At 42.3% G+C, this 27,308-nt stretch overlaps 1 protein-coding gene across 1 annotated transcript; it reads left to right on the top strand.

Annotated features, from left to right (window-relative positions):
* Window positions 1–24,434: 24,434 nt before the first annotated feature.
* Window positions 24,435–25,337, top strand: LOC109240317 (uncharacterized mitochondrial protein AtMg00860-like). The gene is made up of 2 exons (XM_019406940.1): window positions 24,435–24,932; window positions 25,044–25,337. The coding sequence occupies exons 1-2, from the start codon at window positions 24,435–24,437 to the stop codon at window positions 25,335–25,337; spliced, it is 792 nt and encodes a 263-aa protein (XP_019262485.1).
* Window positions 25,338–27,308: the final 1,971 nt, after the last annotated feature.

Genomic DNA, 27,308 nt, shown 5'->3' with positions numbered 1-27,308 from the left:
ATAGAATTTTGAGGGTCCTCCTCAAAATTCTGCCCCAGTTATCTAAATGACCTTCTGGTTGCTCTGCATGCAGTGTCATTGGTTGTACTTACTTCGGAATTTTGAGGGTCCTCCTCAAAATTCTGCCCCAGTTTCTGATTATGGGGAAAATGAAAATATTATTGAATTGTGACCAAACCCATAGGGCTGCCTACATATCCCCTCTTAAACGGGAATCAAGTCAAGTGTAGTTCAATTACATCATAGATTTACACAAAGTATGTTTTGACTGCGTCTGAGCTGATAGGCTTTGGCCAGATTTCTCCATCCATTTCTGCGAGTTTTAGTGCTCCTCCTGTTAGTACCATGTGAACCATGTAGGGACCTTGCCAGTTGGGTGAATTTCCCCTTGGCTTCATCTTGATATGGAAAGATCCGTTTCAATACCAGCTGCCCCGGTGTGAACTGTCCAGGTTTGACCCTTTTGTTGACAGCTCTGGACATCCTATTCTGATAAAGCTGACCATGACACACTGCATTCTTTCTTTTTCTATCGATAAGAGCCAATTGTTTATAGCGACCCCTTATCCATTCTATATCACTGAGTTCTACTTCATGTATAATTCTCAAAGAAGGAATTTCTACCTCGGCGGGGATGATGGCTTCAGTACCGTAGACCAACAAATAAGGAGTTTCCCCGGTTGATGTGCGGACTGTGGTGCGATATCCAAACAAGGCAAACGGTAACTTCTCATGCCATTGTTTGTGGTTCTCTACCATCTTTTTTAGTATCTTCTTGATGTTTTTGTTGGCGACCTCCACGGCTCCATTCATTTGAGGCCTGTATGCTGTGGAATTCCTGTGCTTGATTTTGAAGGTTTCACACATAGCTTTCATCAAATCACTATTGAGATTGGCGGCATTGTTAGTGATGATGGACTCTGGAACCCAGAATTGACAAACAATACGATCCCTGACAAAATCTATGACGACTTTCTTGGTTACAGCTTTGAAGGATGCAGCTTCAACCCATTTGGTAAAGTAATCGACGGACACTAAAATGAATCGGTGTCCATTCGAAGCAGTGGGTTCGATTGGACCAATGGCATAATTCCCCAAAATGCAAAAGGCCAAGATGCACTTGTTGCATTGAGTTCGTTTGGTGGCACCCGTATCATATCTGCATGTATCTGGCACTGGTGGCATTTCTGGACATACCGGATGCGGTCTATTTCCATAGTCATCTAAAAATATCCGGCCTTGAGTATCTTCTTGGCTAAGACAAAACCGTTCATATGTGGGTCGCAGGTTCCGGCATGTATTTCTTCAAGTAATTTGGAAGCCTCCTTGGCGTCAACACACCGTAAAAGTCCTAGATCAAGAGTTTTTCTATACAGAATTCCTTTGCTTTGGAAGAAATGATTGGACAACTTCCGAAGTGCGCATTTCTGAGTGTGGTTTGCATGCTCTGGACCCTTTTCCAAATATTCCTTAATATCGTGAAACCATGGATTTCCGTCTGTTTTTCTTCAACATGAGCACAGTATGCCGGTTGATTATGGATTCTTACCGAAATGGGATCGATGAAATTCTTGTTCAGATGTTGTATCATGGAGGACAAAGTAGCCAATGAGTTTGAAAATTCATTCTGGATTTTAGGGACGTGCAGGAACTCTATCTTTATGAATCTCTTCATTATCTCTTGTACATGATGTAGATATGGTAGTATTTTGGTATTCTTTGTAGCCCATTCTCCTTGTACCTGGTGCACCAGCAGGTCTGAGTCACCAATTACCTGCAGTTCCTGAACAATCATATCGATTGCCAAAGTGAGCCCTAATATGCAGGCTTCATACTCAGCCATATTATTGGTGCATGGGAACCTGAGTTTTGCAGACACCGGGTAATGTTGACTGGTTTCTGATACCAAGACGGCTCCGTTTCTGACTCCCTTGAAATTTACGGCTCTATCAAAAAATAATCTCCGCCCATCGTAGGCTTCAGCAATGTCTTCTCCTACGAATGTCACCTCTTCATCAGGAAAATATGTTTTTAGTGGTTCGTATTCTCCTCCTACAGGATTTTCAGCAAGATGATCTGCCAATGTTTGTCCTTTGACTGCCTTTTGGATTACATAGATGATATCGAATTCACTCAATAATAATTGCCACTTGGCCAGCTTCCCTGTAGGCATAGGCTTCTGAAAGATGTACTTTAGGGGATCCATCCTTGATATGAGATATGTGGTATAGGCACATAAGTAGTGCCTCAGTTTCTGAGCCATCCATGTCAGAGCACAGCAGGTGTGTTCTAGCAAAGAATACCGTGCTTCATAAGGTGTGAAATTCTTACTCAGATAATATATGGCTTGCTATTTTCTCCCCGTCTCGTCATGTTGCCCCGAAACACAACCGAAAGCCCCATCTAATACCGAAAGGTAGAGTAGTAGTGGTCTACCAGGTTCTGGCAGGACTAGGACTGGTGGTGTGGACAGGTATTCCTTGATTTTATCAAAAGCCTTTTGACACTTCTCAGTCCAGCTCGTTGTGACATCCTTCTTTAGCATTTTGAAAATTGGTTGACATATCACCGTGGACTGTGCTATGACGCGGCTAATGTGATTGAGATGTCCCAAGAAACTCATCACGTCCTTCTTGTTCTTTGGTGGTGGTAATTCCAGTATAGCTTTGACTTTTGACGGGTCCAACTCGATTCCCCGGCGACTGACGATGAATCCCAACAATTTTCTAGCAGGAACCCCAAATGCACATTTTGCGGGGTTCAGCTTTAGATTGTCCTTGCGCAGTCGATCAGAGAACTTTTTCAAATTTGCTACGGATCTGTGGCCTTCTTGGATTTGATGATGATATCATTCACATATACTTCTATCTCCTTGTATATCATATCATGGAAGATGGTTGTCATGGCCCTCATGTAGGTGGCCCCAGCATTCTTCAGACCAAATGGCATTATTTTGTAGAAATATACCCCCATAGTGTAATGAAGGCTGTCTTTTCTGCGTCTTCTTCGTCCATCCAGATTTGATGATAACCCACCAAGCAATCCACAAATGACTGGAGCTCATGCTTGGCGCAGTTGTCAATCAGTATGTGTATATTTGGCAGCGGGAAATCGTCCTTGGGACTTGCTCTGTTTAAATCCCTATAGTCGACACACACCCTGAATTTCCCATCTTTCTTTGGAACCGGCACAATGTTGGCTAACCAGGTTGGGTACTCAACTACCCTGAGGACTTTGGTTTTGATTTACATAGTGACTTCTTCCTTGATTTTTAGGCTCATATCTGGCTTGAACTTTCTGAGTTTTTGCTTTACTGGCGGTCACATTGGATTGGTAGGCCACTTATGAGCCACTATGGATGTTCTCAAACCGATCATGTCTCATACGACCATGCGAAAATGTCCTCATATCGCGTATTCTTCCTTTCTGACGGTAACAAGTGGATGCTTATGCGAGTTTCTTTGACGGTTTCAGAATCTCCCAAGTTGACTACCTCAGTCTCGTCCAGGTTGGACTTAGGTTTGTTCTCAAAGTTCTCAACTTCTCTAACGATTTCCTCGGGTATCATATCTTCTTCTTCTATCTCTTCCGAATCACTGTCCTTGTGTTGCATTGTCTCATTACATGTCACAGTCGTTGGTTCATTGAGGCAAGAAATAATAATGTTGTAGAGGAAAAATATGAAAGATAATGATAATAAAACGTCAAATTATTGATCAATGCTGAAACTTTAAACAAAGTAGCGTTTAAATGACTTCCAACTATGTTTTTCAAAACAAAATACTGAAAGAAAGATGTTTTTAAAACAAAAATGCTTAAAAGAATTGTTTTTCAAATAACGCTAGTAGCCATGCTACCCCGGGACTCGTATGTCCCTAGACGGTTTGGCGGTCCAATTTCTGAGAATTGCTCCCCTCTCCATTGTCTGAATGATAAGGTCTTCTTCCTCCTCCCCCTCAACTATCACATTGCAATCCATATCTTCGTCTTCTAAGAACAGGTTCCTTAGCCTAGCCAAAGCTTCCTCTTCTTTGGATCCCCATATTGTATCGGCCTGATGAAAGGTCTGACTCAGATGCGACACTGGTTGCTCAAGAGGGTAATAGGGACCATGCCATGGTGGCGACCAATCATCATATCTCTTCCAGGTATACTGATATCCAAACCCAAAAGTTGTATTGTGATGCTTTGGCTGTATTGGTTTGGTAATGTCTTGTAGGTTCTTCCCGAGCCCTTTATCGAGTTCATACCCCGACAATGCTAGTATGCTTTTTATTTTGCTGCTCCACCATTTATCTTTCTCAACAGCATTGACACGCTCGATGCGGTGATAAGTCTCTTCACCCAACTTCCTTCTATTCTCTACGACCGGAACAATTTGGTTGGTATAAAAGGGATTGCTTCTATCTCAGTGAATGATTACTTCCTAATGATTCCACTCAAATTTCATAACCTGGTGCAAAGTAGATGCCACGGCCCCAGCGGCATGTATCAAGGGTCGTCCCAACAACAAGTTGTAGGAGGCGGATATGTCCAGCACCTGAAATTCAACATCGAACCAGGTGGGACTCATTTGCAAGCATAAATTGGTTTCTCCAATTATGGCTCTTTGTGACCTATCGAACTCATTCACATTCATAGTCCCTGCTCGTATTTCGTGCAAACCCTTGCCCAACCTTTTTAGAGTTATCAATGGACAGATGTTGAGGCTGGACCCTTCGTCTATCAAAACCCTGGCAATGAACTTATCCTCGCATTGCACTGAGATGTGCAATGCCATGTTGTGGCTCAATCCCTTCAGTGGCAACTCATCTTTGTGAAAGGTGATCTTGTGGCTCTCCAGCACTTGCCCCACCATATTGTCCATCTCCCCACTGGTGATGTTGTTGGGCACATACACTTCATTCAACACCTTCATCAAAGCATTCCTATGCGCCTCAGAATTTTACAACAGTGACAGGATGGATATCTAGGCGGGAGTTTTGTTTAGATGGTCAACCACAAAATACTCCCTTGCTTGTACCTTTCTCCAGAGATCATCTAGATCAGTTTCAATGGTGGGTTGTTTGGCAGCAGCTTCCTTACTTGTTCCTCCCAAATACTCAGGTGTATAAATTCATCTAGTTCTGGTCATCCCTTGTGCGGCACCAAACTCTTCCATTTTTGCTTTACCTTTTCTCCTGGCTTCGACAACATAATACCAAGGTACGACATTGGATTTAAAGGGCGGTGTGGATGCTACCGTCACAGTGAAGGGTGCGGTTACTTCCACTTCAAATGGAGCAAGTGCAGCTGCAGATGCTGTCACTTCGATTTCAAACAGAGTTGATGTGGCTACCTCAACCTTGGCTGGTGGTTGTATCTGTACCACAAGAGGAGTGAGTGTGACTGCGGGTTTCTTAGGATCGTCACCTTCTCGATAAGCCCAATTGACCCTTCAGGATCCCATTCTTCGTCAGTCTCTATCACATTTACTCCTTCACCTATATGGTCTCGGAGAGGGTTGTTGTGAATATTGGGTACGGCTTCCTTTGCTTATATGACCTTGGTATTAGTCAGTGTATGAATCTTGTCTTTCAGAGTGCGGCATTCATCAATTGTATGTCCCTTCATGCCGGAATGGTATGAATATGTTTTGTTTGGGTTGACCCACTGGGAGGAGTTTTCCATAGCAACATTGGGAATAGGGGTAACATATCCGGCAGCCTTCAGTCTTTAATATAGTTGGTCATGGGTTCAGCAATAGGGGTGTATTGTCTGGGTGGTCTACGATCGAAATTGGGTCTGGGTTTTTGGTAGTTTTGGCGAGCTAGAGGTGAATGATAATAGGTTAGGTGTTATAAGTATGGTAGGCAGTAGCGGGTTGGGGATATTAGGGAGGTGAAGATTGGTATGCGGGTGGAAGCGTTTGGTATGTGAGTGGAGATTTTGGACCTTGGGCTACCATCACTGACTGTAATGCTTTGTTTGTAGCCTGCAACGCCTCAAAATTGGTTACCATTCCACTCTTGATCCCTTCTTCAATCCTTTCCCCGAGTTTGATGATGTCAAAGAATTTGTGATTCTTGATGACCATTAATCTCTCGTAGTCTTGTGGATCCTGGGCCCTGACGAAGAATTTGTTCATTTGCTCTTCTTCCAATGCTGGCCTAACATTTGCACCTTCTGACCTCCATCGAGTAGCATACTCATGGAAAAGTTTTGTTGGTTTCTTCTTGAGGTTCTCTATGTAGAAGACGTCCGACGCATTTTCTGTATTAAACCTGAATCGGTCCATGAAGTCTGATGCCATGCTTACCCAATTAACCCACTTCTTGGGATTTTGACTGATGTACCAAGATAGGGCATCTCCAGTAAGACTCCTCATGAATAGCTTCATGCGAATCCTTTCATCCTTCCCAACTCCCACGAGTTTGTCACATTATGTCCTCAAATGTACCTTCGGGTCACCTATCCCGTCAAATATCTCGAACTTAGGAGGTTTGTAACCCTCCGACAATTCTACGTCTGCTGAATACATAGATCCTCATATTTCAAACCTTGTATTCCCTTGCCTCCTTCAACACCCTGAACTCGACTTCTGAGCTTCTTGATCTCCTATGCCATATTCTTGTTGAACATGTCCTTCTCGGCAGATTTTGGTGTGTATGAGGTTGGTTAAGTGGAGTGGGCTAAGGTTTCTACGCATATGGGATTGTTTTGGTGGATGCCAGGAGTTTGAGTGTAGTGGTGATCATTGGTTGAATTTTGCAGGTCAGGAATAGGTTGTGGCGTATTTTGAGGAGTATGGTAAGTAGTGGTTTACGGGTACTGAGTCGGAAGATGTTGGTGTTGAGGAGGAGTTGGTACCGGTGGAGGATTAGGATTTTGGGGAGGTGTTGTGTACTGATGGGGTGCGGGAGGTTTTGTGGACGTTGGTTTGGTGTGTTTTGAGGATGTACTTGATTCTGGGCATTTTGCTGGTTAATATCTGGGATGTTTAGGGTGAGAGAGAGGTTTGCCAAGTTGCGGACCTACTCAAGTTCCCCTTGCAATTCTAGTATTTTCTACTCTAGTAGGAGGACCAAATCATTCTGCGTCGGAGTACTCTAACCGTCTGAAGTCTCAACATTCTCTGTATGTGTAGCGTTGTCTTTCCTAACACCACTCATATCATCCATCTTAGCTTTCCCCTTTCTTTTGGATCACTTGAAGGTGGAGGAAGTGGGGGGGTTCTGGATCTGGTATGATACGCGGATGATGCCAGTACGTGCGAACCAACCTTCGAGGATGGGAATAATCAAAATAAAGAAAAAAAACAAAAGGTAAATAAGTCAGTAAGGATTCTGAAAAGGTATTTTCAGTATTTAGACACGTATTGCGGAAATATAAAATTCGCGTCCTAATTTGGGAACCTCGTTGTGCCCGAGGTAATTTAATGCCGATAACTGCCTCATTTCATTAATGTAGTAAATAAGACGAACCTAAAAATGGCAATAAATAAATGAGTCACTAATGGAATTTGCCTTATTACATTCGAATTCCAAAACGACTCTAGAAAAGCAAATAATCCTAATCTACTTGGTCCGAGAGGGACCTTCTCCAGGCTTGGCCTTCTTGGCCCCATCAATCAGATTTCCCAGGTCGCGCATGCCTTCTCCGTCCCAGAACATGGTAGTAGCCTTGATCAACATGTTATTTGGCTGGATGTCTAAAAGGAGGGTAAGTTTCCAAGAACCCTTTTCACGTGATTTTTGTCGCTTGGCGAAAAGTTTTCCCACCAATCCAGCAATAAAGGTGGTATATTTTGTACCATGCCGAACCTGAGGACTTCGTGCCTCATTTTCTGCAAAAATAAACAAAGTTAGACCCTTTCCCCCCCCCCTCCGGATTCGACTACTTACACATTAAAGAATAGCATATTGGCATTTGTTTCTCCAAATAATGCACATCGTGATTGCACCCTTGGGATTATGGAAATACTGGTGGGCTTTGGACAGGGTTTTTTTTTACAAGGTTATTATGCGGACACATATTAACCCATGCTAGGTTTGATCATGATGCATGTACAGTTATCATCAGAGTAAGGTTTCTATAGAAGTCTAGACTGGTACCCTCAAGCGGACAACTTGAGAGGGAAAGGCACGGAACTGTCGACTGCACCCCTGATCGACTAGTTTTACCGCAAATAGGCCTTTCCAAATTCAAAAGGGTAATATAGGAAGAGCGCAGACACTTATCAAGTGTTGCTATGGTATTAATTACGCACGAGTGGAATATGATGTTGAGCATGTATTTATGCAAAAGGAAAATAATACGTTGTCAAGTATTTGCATGATGAAAACAAAAAGATGCGGTATTTAATAATTGTAAGGACAGGAAAGAAAGAAAAACAAGAAAAGGCATTAGTTCCAAGGCATGATCAAAAAAGAATTCAGTGAGCATAACTGAGATAATAGCGAAGGATGGCAAGTAAGTTGATATAAGGGAAAATGGAAAGGGATGTGCAAGTATTAGCAGAATAATAAACATGCGTTTATTGGAAAAGACTAATTCACAAAACAGGTTCGTTATGGTAAGAGCCTAAGGATATCCCCAGCAGAGTCGACATGCTGTCGCGCCCCTTTTTCTCGCGAAAGCGGGTTTCGACATTTGACAACTCCTTTTGAGAGAAGGGAAAAGGAATTGGTTATGAGAGTCGCCACCTAACGGATTCAGGTGCGTTAGGGCACCTATAGCAAATAACTTGTATTATACCAGTTTGCATCACCAGAGTCGGGTAAGGGCTCAAATTACCTTGAGGGGAAGGTGTTAGGCATACCTCGAGGTCCACAACGGTGGGTCCCGGCCGAACTTAATTTATGTGAATTAGTCTAAAGAAAGTGAGGGAAATATTTAATAGGGATGGGGGGTCCTAAGGTTTTTAGCCTATAGGATCACCCCGTACAGCATAAATAATACTTCGTAACTCCCCCAAGAAGAGGGTGTTACTCATATTATTCAGCGGGCACAGACTATCATCTCCTGTACCCAATTACTATCTTTGAGTTTTTACCTAAAACGCTTTAATCAGTTCTAACTCGTGTCCTATGCGTGCACTACCCGTCCCTTACCTACGGTCCTGGAGGAATTGGGACCTCTATTTAGGATGGTTCTGGACTCAACCTAAGTTGCTCAAAATTGGAAAATACTAGGCGACATAAAAAATAATTAGGACTTTTTAAATAAAGACAGATATGGGCTCAAATTAGCCTTCACATATAAACAGCAAATGCACGCAGACTGATTAGCAGGTTTTAGTAATTGTAGAGTCCTATAGGCAGGATATCTAGGTAATATTGAACAAGCATGCAATCGTATATAATCAGTTTCTGAATGCGGGTATTAGAACCTACCCATATATTGCCTACTGATTTTAGCTTAGCGCAGTATCTAGGCATAGTAATTATCCATGTGAACTATGGTACGTGAGATGTGTTGGGGGCGACACACATGCTAGGTGATGGGGTGTGTGCGTACACCAAGGTATTCATGATCCGGGTAGATTTTTAGGCTACTATAAGACTTGTTTGCTTTCATGCCTCGTTATATCCGTATTTTCTCTACTTGTATGATTATTTGAGTTATGATTCATGTTAGAAATCATGTCCAGGCTATGTACTTTTTTGTTTGATACATGATAGGGTTATTCTTGTTATTTTAAGTTGTTTGCCTAAATGGTAGTCATAGTCTCAGTCATAATTCTTCATCCACATGTATCTCAGTATCTGTACATTATTTGTATGTCATATCATATGTTGTTGTTGCCTTCTATATGTGATATTGTTGAGCTAAGTTCTATGAGATGTAATCCATTGAGACTTGAGAGATTGATGACTGACGTGGGTCGTAGAGCCGTGTTGTGAGTTATATTGAATCGGGTTACACGCCACAACAGATTGATATTTAGATAGGGTTACACGTTGTAACAGACATTAATTATTGATTAGCGCTTGGGCAAGGATCCACCCCTTCGAAGTCTGATGTTACAGTGAGCGCAAACATAGTGTTATATATATGCATTGGTGAGGGACATTTGTGCCAGGCAACGTGAGTGTGCTGAGTATGAGCATACTTGATGACTTAGCTATGATGTTATTAACTTGACATGTATACGTGACATGTAGGCATAGAGATATATTTTTCTCATGCTAGAGGGTAAATGAAACATCTTATATGTTGTTGAAAACTTGGAAAACACGGGTTCCTTCATAAACTCACGTTTTAGCAATTTCGGTGAAGGATTGGGCTTTGACTATTATACTTGGAAATCATGTCTAATTTTCATAATTATGAACAAGCTAAACATTATATCTTTTGAGTTATTTACTTTTATTGTCATTATTATATCATGTGGTTTTATTGATTATTGGTGTTGGAGACTACGAGGTAGTTACTATGTCGTTCGTAGACCTTGAAGTTCTCTTTTGGTTATTTTGTTATCACTAGTCTATCATACATACAATTTTGTATTGAGTGCTGATTCTGTATTTTGAGATTCGGTAGTGCTCATGTACTCGTTGACACCAGATCATGGGATGTTTTTAACTACTTTATTGTTGCTATTTTAGATCTTTTATGATTATCCCGTTGTTGAGATTTATTTACTTTCATTATTGTAATTATTGATATTGTTCAACTATTGGCTTGCCTAGCAAACGGTGTTAGATGCCTTCACGGCTCCGGTGGGAGTTTGGTCGTGATAAGTTGGTATCAGAGCACTAGGTTGCGTATGTCTCACGAGTCATGATCAAGTTTAGTAGAGTCTTGCGGATCGGTACGGAGACGTCTGTACTTATCTTCGAGAGGCTACTGCACTATTAGAAAACATCACTTTCTTACATTCTTGTCATGCAGATTTGTTATTTCGAAGTCTGAACCTTTACTCTTCTAGTCTCTCACAGATAGTGATGCAACCATTACAAATGGTTGAGGCTGGGGATGAGGTAGAGGCAAAAGCTCAGCCTAGAGCACGTGCAACGACACCTAATGTTGAGCTTAAAATTGAGTAGGAGGAGGAGATCCTTGTTCCAACCGAGCCAGTATGACCAGCTCAGGTCCTAGAGGGGTTCATTGCTACCCTAGTACTTCAGGACGCCTTAGTCCGCTTGGTTGGCCTTATGGAGAGTGTGGCCCAGGCCGGTATATTTCTAGTTGCACCAGCCGTTTCTCAGGTCGGGGAGGAGCTCATAATCCCACTACTCACACTCTAGAGCAAATGGATCACGGGTATCAGACAGGAATCCTACCAGTTGGGGAAGTTCAGCCTATTGTTGGTACACAGCCTGGAGTGAGAGCCACGATATTAGCTTAGGGGCTGAAGAGGTTTGACAAGTTCACCAAGTTGTTTCCCACTAGCTTTGGTGGTACACCTTCTGAGGACCGCGGGATTTCTTGGACTGTTGCCATGATGTATATCGCAACATGGGTATAGTGAAGTCTAACGGAGTTGACTTCATAGTGTTTTAGCTGCATGGATCTTCCAAGAGGTGGTGGTAGGAGTATGTTCAGGGTAGACCAGCAGGTTCACCTTCTCTCACTTGAGCCCAGTTTTCATAGTTGTTCTTAGAGAAGTTCATTCCCTTTACTCAGGGAGAGGACTTATGCAGTTAGTTTGAGCGTCTTCAGCAGGGTAGCATGATCGTTACTCAGTATGAGACCAGATTGCTGGATTTATCATGCCATGGAGCTATTCTGATCCCTACTGAGAGGGAGAGGGTGTAGAGATTTATAGATTGTCTTACATATGGTATCAGGCTACAGATCGCTAGAGAGACCAATGATGATATTTCTTTACTTAGGGTTCTGTAAATCGCTAGGACGATCGAGCGCAAAAGAGGTCAGAGTAGGGATATGGCCTCTGACAAGAGGCCTCGTCATTGGAGAGGATTCAGTGGTGCCTTATCTAGAGACCGTGGTTGATTTGTGAGGGGCCAGTCTAGCAGACTAGTATATCATTTGCCACCTCCCATTTAAGGAGCTTCAGTACAGTCTTCGTTCAGTGCACTCCCAGCTCAGAGCTCTTATCGCACTCCATCAGTTCAGGGTTCATTAGTACCGGGCTCTTCCATCGGTTATTATGGTTCATGGGGTCCGATTTAGGCCCCGCAGTCATTCCTAGTCGAGGTTTCTATGAGTGTGGGGAGTTGGGGCATATGAGGAGGTATTGCCCCCATTTTCATGGAGGTCCCATGCAGTAGGGAGGCTAGACTATGACTCCTACACAAGTTGCTACACCACCCACTCAGCCAGCACGGTATGAAGGTTGTACGAGATGAGGTCGCCCTAGAGGGAGAGGTAGTCAGGTGGTGGACAGGCCTGTTGTTATGCATTTCCCGTTAGTCCAGAGGTAGTTGCTTCTGATGTCGTGATCACAAGTATTATTTCTATGTGCCACAGAGATGGTTCAATGTTATTTGACCCTGGCTCTACTTATTCATATGTGTCATCATATTTTACTCGTTATTTGGATATGTATCATGATTCTTTAGATATGTTTGTACATGTATCTATACTAGTGGGTGATTCTATTGTGGTGGACCATGTATATCGGTCGTGTGTGGTTACTATTGGGGTTTACGCGGCTAGAGTTGATCTTTTATTGCTTAGCATGGTAGATTTTGATGTGATTTTGGGCATGGATTGATCGTTACCATATCATTATATTCTTGATTGTCATGCTAATACCATGATGTTGGCTATTCTGGGGTTGTCGAGGTTGGAATGGAGAGGCTCCCTAGATCATGCTCCCAGTAGAGTGGTGTCTTTTCTGAAGGCTCAAAGGATGATTGAGAAGGGGTTTGGCGTATTTGGCCTTCGTGAGAGATGTTAGTGATGATACTCCTAGTGTTCCTAGATAAGGGTTTCATCAGGCCTAGTGTGTCACCTTAGGGTGCACCGGTATTTTGTGAAAAAGAAAGATGGTTCTATGAGGATGTGCATTGACTACAAGCAGTTGAACAAGGTTATTATCAAGAACAAGTACCCACTACCGCGTATTGATGACTTATTTGATCATCTTCAGGGTGCTAGAGTTTTCTCGAAGATTGATTTGACGTCGAGGTATCATTTATTGAAGATTAACACTTTAGATATTCCGAATACTGCTTTTCGGACCCGCTATGGCCATTATGAGTTTTTTGTGACACCGGTTGGGTTGACTAATGCCCCAACATCTTTCATGCACTTGATGAACACCGTGTTTCATTCATATCTGGATACCTTCGTCATAGTTTTCATTGATGATATATTGGTGTATTCTCACAGGCGGGAGTATTATGAGCAACATTTGAGGATCGTGCTCCAGACTTTGAGGGAGAAGAAGTTACATGCCAAATTCTCCAAGTGCGAGTTTTGGTTAGACTCGGTGGCTTTCTTGGGTTATGTGGTGTCCAGTGATGGGATTAAGGTGGATCTGAAGAAAATTGAGATAGTTCAAAGTTGTCCTAGATTGTATACTACTATAGAGATCCGGAGTTTCCTTGGGTTGGCTGGGTATTATCGGCATTTTGTGGAGGGGTTTTTATCTATAGCAAACCTATTGACTAGATTGATGCAGATGGGTGCCCCATTCAAGTGGTCTAATAAGTATGAAGAGAGCTTTCAGAAGCTCAAGACTGCCTTGACTACGACTCCAATTCTAGCTTTGCCTTCGGGATCGTGTTCTTACACAGTCTGTTGTGATACTTCACGGATTGGCATTGGGTATGTGTCGATGCAAGAGGGGAGAGTGATTTCTTACGCTTCGCATCAATTGAAGCCCCATGAAAAGAACTACCCAGTACATGATTTGGAGTTAGTAGCATTGTTCATGCGCTCAAGATTTGGAGGCATTATATTTACGGCATGTCTTGTGAGGTGTTCACAGATCATAGGAGTCTCCATAACTTATTCAAGCAAAATGATCTGAACTTGAGGCAATGGAGGTAGTTAGATCTACTAAAGGACTATGATATTACCATTCTTTATCATCCGTGAAAAGCCAATGTGGTGGCCGATGCATTCAGTAGGAAGGCTAATAACATGGGTAGACTTGTTTTTATTCCAGTTAGGGAGAGTCCGTTAGCTTTGGATATTCAGATTTTGGCCAACTGGTTCATGAGGTTGGATATTTTGGATCCTAGCAGGGTTCGTTCTTGTATTCTATCACGATCATCCTTGTTTGAGCGCATAAAGGCGCGTCAGTATGATGATCCCCACTTGTTTATCCTAAGGGACACGGTGCATCACGATGATGCCAAGGAGATTACTATAGGTGATGATGGGGTATTGAGGTTTTAGGGTCATATATGTGTGCCTAATGTGGATGGGTTGCGAGAGTTGATACTTGAGGAGGCCCATAATTTACGTTATTCCATTCATTCGGGTGCCACAAAGATGTACCAGGACTTGAGGTAGCACTATAGACGGCTGAGGATGAAGAAGGATATTGTTGAGTATGTTGCTCGGTGTTTGAACTATCAGCCGGTGAAGTACGAGCATTAGAGACCGGGTGGTTTACTTTAGAGTTTAGATATTTCAGAGTGTAAGTGGGAGCGTATCGCTATGGATTTTGTAGTTAGGCTTACACAAACCTTGAGGAGAGTTGATACGGTATGGGTTATTATGGACAGACTGACCAAGTCTGCACACTTCATTCCTTTCGTGACTACCTACTCTTCAGAGCAGCTGGCTCGGATTTATCTTCGTGAGATTTTTGCCCTCATGGTGTGCCCATACTGATCGGGGCATTCAATTCACATTGCATTTTCGGAAAGCAGTGCAGCATGAGTTGGGCACACAGGTCGAGCTGAGTACGACATTTCATCCCTAGATAGACAAACTGTCCGAGCATATTATTCAAATATTGGAGGACATGTTATGAGCATGTGTCATTGATTTCGTGGTACCATGGTCAGTTTCCACCATTAGTAGAGTTCTCCTACAACAACAGCTATCAGTCGAGTATCCAGATGGCTTCTTATGAGGCCTTATTTGGGAGGCGATATCGTTCTCCGGTTGGTTGGTTTGATCCTTGGGAGGCTAGGTTGTTGGGAACTGATTTGTGTGTGATGCTTTGGAGAAGGTAAAGTTTATTTAGGAGCGGCTTCGTAGACCGCAGTCTAGGCAGAGAGTTATGCTGATAGGAAGGCTCCTGAAGTGGCATATATAGTGGGTGAGAAGGTACTACTTAGAGTTTCACCCATGAAGAGTGTAATGAGGTTCCGAAAGAGGGGAACATTGAGACATCAATATATTGGTCCTTTTGAGGTACTAGAGAGAGTGGGACATATGGCCTACAGACTTGCCTTGCCACGTAGTTTATCGAGAGTCCACCTAGTGTTTCATGTTTCCATGATCTGGAAGTATTATGGTGATTCATCACATGTATTAAACTTCAGCACAATGCATCTGGACGAGGATTTGACTTATGATGTAGAGTCGGTGGCCATTTTGGTCGGCATGTTCGAAAGTTGAGGTCTAAGAATATAGCATCGGTGAAGGTTCATTGGAGAGGTCAGCCGGTTGAGGAGGCTACATAGGAGACCAATTAGGATATGCGGATCATATATCCTCACCTTTTTGAGACCCCATGTATGATTCTAAACCCGTTTGAGGACGATTGTTTGTTTAAGAGGGGGGGGGGAATGTAATGACCTGGCCGATCGTTTTGAGTATTTTAGCCATGTTTCCCCTATTTGATGCTTTACATATATGCATTTGAGGTTGCATGACTTTTGGGATTGGTTGGTTTGGCTTTGGGGTAGTTTTGGATTGAATTGGGATACTTAGTCTCAAGGTTGGGTGCTTAAGTTGTAAGAATTGACCGGAGTTTGACTTTTGTGTAGACAACCCGGAATGGCATTTTGATAGTTTCAGTAGGTTTGTATAGTTATTTTAAACTTAGGTGTATGTCCGGATTCGGATTAGGGGTCCCATAGGTTGGTTTGGTCCTATTTGGCAAAAGTTGGAAAGTTGAAGGTTTGAAAAGTTCATAGGTTTGACCAAGAGTTGACTTTGGTGCAAAATTCGAGATCAATCCGAGTTGATTTGATGTGGTTCGGCATGAATTTTAGAAGTTGAAGTTCATTAATTTCCTTAGGCTTGAATTGAGGTGCGATTCATGGTTTCCATGTTGTTTTGTGTGATTTAAGGCCTTGAGTGGGTCCGTGTTATGTTTTGGTATTGGTTGGTCTGATTGGACATGGTCTAGGGGACCTCGGGTGTGTTTCAGATGAGCTTCGGATCATTTTGGATTAAGTTGGCATGGCTGAAGGTTTCTGAGTTCTCATGCTTTCGCATCTGAGATGGATGGGCCGCAGGTGCGAGGCCACAGAAGCGGCTTGGTCGCTGCAGATGCGGTGCGTGGATGGGGAAGGTTGAGTCCGCAGGTGTGGACTGTGGATCGCAAAAGCACAGAGTCCTCCGTAGAAGCTGATTTGGGCTGGATGAGCAGGGATTGCAGGTAGTGATTCGTCCGCAGAAGCGGAAGCGCAGATGCGCTTGGAGGTCCGCAAACACAAGTGGTCGGGATCTTAGTGGACCTCGCAAATGCGAGGAAGGGACCGCAGAAGCGGCATCGCAGGTGCGACATTTTGGCCCGCATATGCGGCTAGCTGGGCAGATCTATAATTCGAAGGGTTTTGGTTATGTCTCATTATTTGGAATTGTGGAGCTCGGCTAGAGGTGATTTTTGGAGAGGATTTCACTACAATTGAAGAGGTAATTAATCTTTACTTGATGTTCCTAGTAGATATTAATTACCCATAGATTATTACACCTAGTTTAGTTGAATTAAAGGTGAAATTTGGGGGATTTTTTTGCTATGGTTTTGGAGAGTGAAATTTGGGGATTTTTTTGCTATGGTTTCGGAATTTGTAAATTTTATCGGATTCCGGGGTGCGGGCTCGGGGTTGACTTTTTGGGTTAAGTTTGCATAACTGATTCAAAATCATAGATTTATTTTGGGGTTATTTACTATGGCTTTTATTGATGATATTGAGTTGCTTTGACTATATTTGAGTCGCTCGGAGTTCGATTCGCCCAGGAAGGGATTTTTGGAGTATTGATTCAACTTTGAGGTAAGTAACATATCTAAACTTGATTTGAGGGTAATTATCCCTATGAATTATGATACGTGAGATGTGTGGGGGGTGACGTACGTGCTAGGTGACGGGCGTATGTGTGTATACCGGGGTATTTATGATCCAGGTAGAATTTAGGCTACTATAAGACTTGTTTGCATTCATGCCTCGTTTTATCTGTATTTTCTTTACTTGTATGGTTATTTGAGCTATGATTCATGGTGGAAATTATGTCTAGGTTATGTACTTATTTGTTTAAGATGTGATAGGGCTATTATTGTTGTTTTGAGTTGTTTGCCAAAATTGTAGTCATCATCTCAGTCATAGTTCTTCATCTGCATGTTATACGTCAGTCTCTGTACATTATTTGTATGTCATATCACCTGTTGTTGTTGCCTTCTAAATGTGATATTGTTTGAGCCGAGTTCTATGATATGTGAGCCATTGAGACTTGGCGGTTGATGATTGATATGGGCCGTAGAGCCATACTGTGAGCTATATTGGATCGGGTTGTACGTCGCAACAAATTGTATTTGGATCGGGTTGCACGCTCGATGAATATATTGATTATTGGTTAGTGCTTGGGCAAGGACCGCCCCTCCGTAGTCAGATATTACAGTGAGCAACGGAAAGTGTTATATATGTACTTTGGTGCGGGGCATTTGTGTCAGGCATCTGTACAGTGCTGAGTATGGTTGTGTGTGAGATGTGGAGGGGCATTTGTGCCAAGCACCGTGAGTTTGCTGAGTGTGATCATACTTGATGAGTTCGCTCTAATGTTATTGACTTGACATGTATATTTGACATATAAGCATAGAGATGTATTTTTCACATTCTAGATGGTAAATGAAACGTCTTAGACTTGGAGAATCACAGTTTCCTTCATAAACTCATGTTTTAGCGATTTCAATGAAGGATTGGGCTTTGACTATTATACTTGGAAAGCATGTCTAATTTTTTTAATTGTGAAAAAGCTGAACATGATATCTTTTGAGTTATTTACTTTTACAGTCATCATTATATCATGTGTTATTATTGATTATTGGTGTTGGACAATGACTTCTTCTGAGCACGTCACTAATTTCAGCCCGAGGTTAGGTTTGTTACTTATTGAGTACATGGGGTCGGTTGTACTCATACTACACTCTGCACTTTATGTGCAGATCCAGGTACTTTGGGGCACGATAATTACTAGATGTTTGCACCGGTTTCAGCTTGTGGAAACTACGAGGTAGTTGTTATGTCGTTCATAGACCTTGAAGTTCTCTTTTGGCTATTTTGTTATCACTGTTCTATCATTTAGACAGTTTTGTATTAAGTATTGACTCTGTATTTTGAGATTTGGTAGTGTTCATGTGCTCATTAACACCATATCATGAGATGGTTGTGACTACGTTATTGCTGCTAGTTTAGATATTTTTTGATTATCCCGTTGTTGAGATTTATTTAGTTCCATTATTGTGATCATTCCTACTATTAAACTGTTGGCTTGTCTAGCAAACATTGTAAGGCACCGCCGCAGCTCCCGTGGGAGCTTGGGTTGTGACAGAAAAATAACATGGAAAATATTATAGTTATGGTATACACTTCAAATAAGTAAATGATTGATTAAAGGAAACATTGTAATTTATTTAAAAAATTTAATATTATAATTTCCTATACAATTCAAATATAGAGTTATTTAATAACTAAAATTTTAGTTGATATAAAAGTTTTAATATTAAATTAAATAATTAAATTATAATTTTTTCTAATGAATAATTTAAGCATATTTAACCTTATTTTCAACTATTATTAGTTATTTATGTTTTTCATTATTATTCCATATGGTTTTCCCATATTATTTCAGAACATGGGTTTTAAGTTTTTTATAGTACTCTTGAATTTCAAATTGTTAGAGTGGTTAAAGTTATTGTAACGAACCGGTAGGTTATTTTGAGTACTTTAGTCCCGTTTCTCCTATTTGATGCTTTACTTATGTGTATTCATGGTTACGTGACTTGTTGGGGTGGTTGATTTGGTTTCGGAGAAGTTTTGAAGTGAATTGGGACACTTAGTCCCAAGGTTGGAAGTTTAAGTTGTAAGAGTTTACTAGAGTTTGACTTTTGTATAGACGACCATGGAATGAAATATTGATGGTTCCAATAGCTTTGTATGGTGATTTTGGACTTAGTCGTATGCCCGGATATGGATTTAGAGGTTCCTAGGTCGTTTTGGCTTGAATTGGCGAAAGTTGGAAGGTTGAAGGTTTGGAAGGTTGATAGGTTTGACCGAGAGTTGACTTTGATGGTATCGTGTTCGGATTTTGATTTTGGAATTTATAATAGGTCTGTTGTGTCATTTGGGAGTTGCATGCAAAATTTGAGGTCAATCCGGGTTGTTAAGGCTTGTTCGGCGTAAGTTTTGAATTCGAAAATTTGGTTTAGTTCCTTAGGCTTGAATTGAGGTGCTATTCGTGGCTTTAGTGTTGTTTTGTGTGATTTGAGGCCACAAGTTAGTCCGTGTTATGTTTTGGTACTGGTTGGTGTGATTGGACGGGGCCTCGGGTGTGTTTCAGATAGGTTTCAAACCATTTCACCATGTGTTGAATTGTTGTTTTTGATGTTTGGTTTTTCTTCATCGTGATCGCGACAAAGCAGTCGCATTCGTGGAGGGTATTTCTGATGGTAGGTGATTTTGTCCTTTGAGTTTGCGAAGGAGTGATATTGTTCGCGAAGCTTGGGGAGACAGTAGCATTCTGGATCAAGTTGAGCGGGACGAGTTCGCATAGAAAGAGAGGCTAGTTGGGCGTCAAGATTTTAGCCTTCGCGATCACGGGTGGAGGACTGCATTCGCGAAGCTCTGGAGTAGAGTGCATCGCGTTCGCAACCAGGGGTTTGCGTTCGCGAACTTAGTCCCGCGATTGTGAAGGGTATGCCTAGGTGGACCATAAGTGCTCTATTTTCGAGGGTTTTAGTCATTTTAACATATTTTTAGTTATAGAGCTCAGATTTGGGTGATTTTGGAGGGGATTTTCCCGATTTGGATTGGGGTAAGTGTTTTTCACTCGGATTTGTTCATTGTCTGTGATTCCAACCTTGATTTTTCCATTTCAGTGAATCTTAGAGAAGAAATTGGAGGTTATAGTAAAAACTTTTCTAAAGTATAAATTGATAATTTGAGGGTCGATTTGATGTCGGATTTGGATGAAACACATATATTTGAACTCGTATCAAAATGGGTGTTCAGAATTTGTGAGTTTTAACGATATTAAGTTATTTTGGCTAGATTCGAGTCGTCCGAAGGTTGATTCACGCGGAAAGGGATTATTAGTGGATTGCTTTAGCTTGCTTGAGGTAAGTATCTTACATAAACTTGGTTGAGACACTAGTTGCCTGAATTGTTTATGATAGCTACGTGCTATGCGTGGTGCATATGTGTGGGGTTGAGTTCATGTGCATGGACCGGGGTATTATGTACGCTCGGGGTAATGCTTAAGTTATGTCTTGATTTGATTGCTAAGATTTATGTTGTGATATTTCTTATATTTGTAACCATGTTGTGAGCTATTTTGAATCATGTTTGAGGTTACATAGAGGTTAATGTCCTAATTGAACTTGATAATTGCTACTTCGTGATGCAATTGCATGATTTGAGCTATGATAGCACACTTTGCACATGCATACACCTCAACATGTCACTTATACCAGTCCTAGAGTATGAAATTTGTTATTCATTGATCATATACATATATTCTTGTATATTTTCTTTGTGTGTGATATGGTTTGGACTGGTAGCATATGACCATGCCGGGCGGATTATGATATTGAGCTTGTGACCACGCCTGGCAGATTGTGATATTGAGCATGTGACCACACTGCGCAGATTGTGATATTGAGCCTTTGACCACGCCGGGCGGATTATACGTGACTACATCCCCCTAGGGTCACCCTCTCATGTTTCTTCTTGATGGTGTACACGCGGATTTGAGGAAAAATGATCAGTGTTTTGGTTCGGTTATTGAGATTCTGATGAAAATGTGGCCAGTGTTTGATTTGGTTATTGCATTTCATCTTTACTTACAATTTCCTTTGTCGTTTACCTGATTTATTTTCATATCTTCTTTATATGTTGGATTGTTGACGGAGCAGAGTACGTTAAGTAATTGTGTGCACCAATGTGGTTCTTTCTGTGATTTGTGAATTGATCATATTATTGTTCTGTACTTGTTGGATTTATGAACTGTATATATTATTAGCGAGTATCATTTATAATTCTTGCTTCTATTTCCTCGCCAAGGCTAGTTATGATACTTGTTGAATACATGGGGTCGGATGAAATCATACTACACTCTGCATTTAATTGTGCAAATCCAGGTGTTGGACCAAGCCACCAGTAGCTGAGGCTTATTGTTGAGTTTGTTATCCGAGAGACGAGGTAGAGATACATCCCGATGGTAGTCTTGGCGTCTCTTTTCATATAATATTGTTGTCTTTCATTTTGGCAGTATTGTTATTTGGTATTTCAGACTTGTATTTTCATTTTAGAGCTCATTACTCTATATTTACATGTTCTGGGGGGATTTGTTGCGTAGCTACATTGTTGTTTATGTTAAATGGCCTTAGACTCGTACTATTTCTATTTTTTCTGTATTTATATTTCGATTTTGTTATATTTGGCTTGCCTAGAAAGTGAGTTAGGCGCCATCACGACCGGTTGGTGGTTTTGGCTCATGAAAAGTTGGTGTCACAGCCCAAAGTTCATAGGTTCTACGGGTCATGAGCAAGTTTAGTAGAGCCTTGCGGATCGGAATGGAGACATCTGTACATATCTTCCAGAGGCTACCGAACTGTTAGGAAACATCACTTTTTTGCATTCTTGTCTTGCGGATTTGTTATTTTTGAAATTTGAAGCTTTACTCTTCTATTCTCTAACAGATAGTAAAGACGCGTTCAACCGGATCAGGCAGGCAGGCACTAGTACCACCAGGCAGGGTCACTAGGCCGGGGCCAAGGTAAAGGCCGAGGTGGGGCTCGTCTAGTGCTAGGGCAGCACTTCTGGAGCCACTAATTGCTCCAGTGGAGAAGTAGGTTCCGGATACTATTGAGCCGGTGGGACCAGCTTAAACACTGGCAGTACCTATTGTTATACCTGGTCTTCAAGAGGCTTTGGCTCAGATCTTGAGCGTGTTCACGAGCTTCGCTAAGGCGGGTTTGGTACCAGTTTCAACCACTACCTCACATGTTGGGGGAGGAGCCTAGACTCCCATTGGCCGTACACCGGAGCAGCTAGCTCAGGGTTATCAGACACCAGGGGTGCTACCGGTACAGCTATTTGTTGCTACTCTAGCCGATGTTGGTCCATCTATGACTGATGAGGAACAAAAATGGTCGGAGCGATTTAAGAGGCTTGACCCTCTCAAGTTTAGTAGAGGAGAGTCAGAGGATGCTCAAAGTTTTATGGATCGGTGTCATCGAATTTTTTGCACAACGAATATTGTGGACATCAGTGGAGTTGCATTTACTACTTGTTAGCTGATAGGGGCAGCCTACAAGTGGTGGCAGACTTATGAGTTAGGCAGTCCAGCTCGCGCAGCACCACTTATATAGCATGAGTTCTCAGTTCTCTTCGTAGAGAAGTTTGTCCCCCAGATTTGCAGAGAGGAGCTGTGTAGGAATTTGAGTAGCTACGTCAGGAGGGTATGATTGTGACCCAGTACGAGATGAGGTTCATAGATTTGGAATGTCATGTAGTATGGTTGGTTTGCACTGAGAGGGAGAGTATCAAGAGGTTCATTGATGGCCTCAACTATGGTTTACGTTACAGTTTGGCTCGAGAGGCCGAGACGGATGCTAGGTTTGACTAGGTGGTTGAGATTGCTAAACGTTTAGAGCAGGTTCGCAGGATTTAGCATGAGGAGCGGGAGACCAAGAGGCCTTGTGGTTCAAGTGGTTTTAGCGTTTTCTCATCTAGAGGCTAGTCTTATCACAGTAGAGGTCATCCTTTTAGGCCCACTCAGGCAGCTTGTCAGATTCCTCGTAGTGCATCAGTTAGCCACAGTTCATACAGTGCTCTCCCAATTCAGTCATCATTTAGTGTGCTGTCGGCGTAGAGTTCTTATCGTGCTTCATTTGCTCAGGGTTCCACAGGCGGTTATTCTTGTTATCAAGGTTAGGAGCCTCATAGGAGGGGTTGTTATGAGTGTGGAGACTTGAGTCATCTCAAGAGGGATTACCCCAGACTTCTAAGTAGGGTTCCATAGTAGATCTCACAGCCTACGATTTCAGAACCACCAGCTACACCACCCGCCAACTAGCTAGGGGTGGGACTCAGTCAGTTTGAGGTCGCCCTAGAGGGGGGGTCGATTAAGCGGTGCTCAGGCCGTTGCTATGCAATTCCCGCCAGGCCAAAGGCAGTTGCTTCTAGCGTCGTGATCATAGTTATTGTCTCAGTATGCCACAAGGATGCTTTAGTGTTATTTGACCCAGGTTCCATGTACTCTTATGTGTCATCCTATTTTGCTTGTTATATGGATATGCCTCATGAATCTTTAGATGTGCTTGTTCATGTGTCAACACTGATGGGTGATTCTATTATGGTGGATCGTGTATATTGGTCATGTGTGGTCACCATTGGGGGTTATAAGACTAGATTTGATCTTCTATTGCTTAGCATGGTCGATTTTGACGTCATTTTTGGCATGAATTGGTTATCACCATATCACATTATTCTTGATTGTCATGCTAAGATCATGACGTTGGTTATGTTGAGGTTGTCGAGGTTGGAGTGGAGAGGCTCCCTAGATCATGTTCCCAATAGAGTGATTTCATATTTAAAGGCTCAACAGATGGTTGGAAAGGGGTGTTTGGCGTATTTGGTCTTTGTGAGGGGTGTTAGTGTTGATAATCCTACTGTTGAGTCAGTTCTGGTAGTGAGCAAGTTCCCAAATATGGTTCCTGCAGACCTGTCATGCATGCTACCCAACAGAGATATTGATTTTGGTATTAACTTGGTACTGGGAACTCAGCCCATCTCTATTCCACCGTATCGCATGGCACCAATAGCGTTGAAGGAATAGTTACAAGAGTTGCTTGATAAGGGTTTCATCAAGCCTAGTATGTCACCTTGGGGTGCACCGCTGCTATTTGTGAAGAAGAAAGATGGTTCTATGAGGATGTGCATTGACTTGAACAAGGTTACTATCAAGAACAAGTACCCACAACCGCGTATTGATGATTTGTTTGATCAGCTTCAGGGTGCGAAAGTATTCTCGAAGATTGATTTGAGATCAGGGTATCATCAGTTGAAGATCCGAGCTTCAGATATTCTGAAGACGACTTTCAGGACCTACTATGATCATATGAGTTTCTGGTAATGTCTCTTGGTCTAACCAATGCCCCAGTAGCTTTTATGCACTTGATGAACAACGTATTTCAGCCCTATCTTGATTACTTTGTCAATGTTTTCATTGATGATATATTGGTGTATTCTTGCAGCTGGGAGGATCTTGAGCAGCACTTGAAGATCATGCTCCAGACTTTTAGGGAGAGGAAGCTATTTGCTGAATTCTCCAACTGTGACTTTTGGCTAGACTCGATGGCATTCTTGGGCGACGTAGTGTCCGGTGAGAGGATTAAAGTGGATCCGAAGAAAATTGAGACAATTTATAGTTGGCCCAGACCGTCTTCTACTACTAAGATCCGGACTTTCCTTGGGTTGGTAGGGTATTATCGATGTTTTGTGGAGGGGTTTTCATCTATAATGGCCCTATTGACTAGATTGACACAGAAGGGTGCCCCATTCAAGTGGTTTGATGAGTGTGGGGAGAACTTTGAGAAGATCAATACTGCTTTGACTACAGTTCCAGTCCTGGTCTTGCCTTCGGGATCGAGTTATTACATAGTCTAATGTGATGCTTCATAGATTGGCATTGAGTGTATGTTGATGCAAGAGAGTAGAGTGATTGCTTGTGCTTCATGTTAGTCGAAGCCCCATGAGAAGAGCTACCTAGTACACGATTTGGAGTTAGTATTCATTGTTCATGCGCTCAAGATTTTGAGGCATTATCTTTACGACGTGTCTTGTAAGGTGTTCATACGTCATAGGAGTCTCCAGCACTTATTCAAGCAAAAGGATCTGAACTTGAGGCAACGAAGGTGGTTAGAGATACTAAAGGATTATGATATTACCATTCTTTTTCCTCTGGGAAAGGACAATGTGATGGCGGATTCCTTGAGTAGGAAGGCTGAGAGCATGGGGAGTCTTGCTTATATTTAGTTAGGGAGAGATTGTTAGCATTGAATATTCAGGCTTTGGCCAATCAGTTCGTGAGGTTGGATATTTCGGAGTCCGGCAGAGTTCTCGCTTGTGTTGTATCACGGTCGTCTTGTTTGAGCGCATCAAGGCGCGTCAGTATGATGATTCCCACTTTTCTCCTAAGGGACACAATGTAGCACGGTGATGCCAAGGAGGTTACTATTGGTGATGATGGGGTATAGAGGCTACAGGGTCAGATGTGTGTTCCAAATGTGGATGGGTTGTGAGAGTTGATTCTCGATGAGTCCCATAGTACTTGGTACTCTATTCATTAGAGGGCCGCGAAGATGTACCATGCTTTGAGGCAGCACTATTGGTGGCAGAGGATGAAGAAAGATATTGTTGAGTATGTTTCTCGATGTTTGAACTGCCAGCGGGTGAAGTACAAGCATTAGAGGCCCGGTGGTTTGCTTGAAAGGCTTGATATTTCGAAGTGGAAGTGAGAGCGTATCACTATGGATTTTATAGTTGGGCTTCACCGACCCTGAGGAGATTCAATGCAGTGTGGGTCATGGTGGACAGGCTGACCAAGTCTGCACACATTCCAGTCATGACTACCTACTCTTCAAAGTAGCTAGCTCGAATTTATATTCGGGAGATTGTTTGCCTTCATGGTGTTCCCGTGTCTATTATCTCGGATCGAGGCATGCAATTTACCTCGCTTTTTAGAGAGTAGTGCAGCATGAGTTAGGCACACAGGTCGAGCTAAGTAAGACATTTCATCCCCATATGGATGGGCCGTCCGAGCGCACTATTGAGATTTTGGAGGACATGTTACGAGCCTGTGTCATTAATTTTGGAGGTTTATGGGATCAGTATCTACCATTAGCAGAGTTCGCCTACAACAACATCTATTAGCCAAGTATCTAGAAGGCTCCTTATGAGGCCTTATACGGGAGACAATGTCGTTCTCTGGTTGGTTGGTTAGAGCCTAGGGAGGCTAGGTTTTTAGGCACTGATTTGGTCTGTGATTCTTTGGAGAATGTGAAGTTGATTCAAGAATGGCTTTATACCATGCATCCCAGGCAGAAGAGTTATGTTGACAGGAAGGCTCGAGATGTTTCATATATTGGTGGGTGTGAAGGTTGTACTCAAAGTTTCTCCCATGAAGAGTGTGATGAGGTTTGGAAGGAAGGGAAAGTTGAGCCTTAGGTATATTGGTCCTTTTGAGGTGCTTGAGAGAGTTGGAGAAGTGGCCTACAGACTTACCTTTCCACCTAGTCTATCGGGTGTTCACCCAATATTTCATGTTTCTACGCTCAGGAACTATTATGGTGATCCATCACATGTTTTGGACTTCGACACGATGCAGTTGGATGAGGATTTGACTTATGACATAGAGCCAGTGGCCATTTTGGACCGGTAGGTACGAAAGTTGAGGTCGAAGAATATAGTATAGGTAAAGGTCACTGAAGAGGTTAGCCAGTTATGGAGGCTACTTGGGAGATCGAGCAGGAGATACGGAGTATATATCCTCACCTTATTTGGACTCTAGGTATGATTCTAGACTCGTTCGAGGACGAACGTTTGTTTAAAAAGGGGGGAATGTAATGACCCAGTCGGTCATTTTGAGTACTTTAGCCCCGTTTCCCTATTTTATGCTTTACTTTTGTGTATTTGTTGTTACGTGACTTGGCGGGTGGTTGGTTTGGTTTCAGGGAAGTTTTGGAGTGAATTGGGACACTTAGTCCCAAGGTTGGAAGCTTAAGTTGTAAGAATTGACCGAAGTTTGACTTTTGTATAGAAGACCCTGGAATGGAGTCTTGATGGTTCCAATAGCTTCGTATGGTGATTTTGGACTTAGGAGTATGACCAGATTTGGATTTGGAGGTTCTTAGGTCGTTTTGGCTTGAATTGGCGAAAGTTGAAAGGTTGAAGGCTTGGAACGTTGATAGGTTTGACCGAGAGTTAATTTTGATGGTATCGGTTTCT

Source organism: Nicotiana attenuata, unplaced genomic scaffold (assembly GCF_001879085.1).
Source record: "Nicotiana attenuata strain UT unplaced genomic scaffold, NIATTr2, whole genome shotgun sequence".
Taxonomy (NCBI): domain Eukaryota; kingdom Viridiplantae; phylum Streptophyta; class Magnoliopsida; order Solanales; family Solanaceae; genus Nicotiana; species Nicotiana attenuata.
This window is presented reverse-complemented; position numbering and strand designations above follow the sequence as displayed.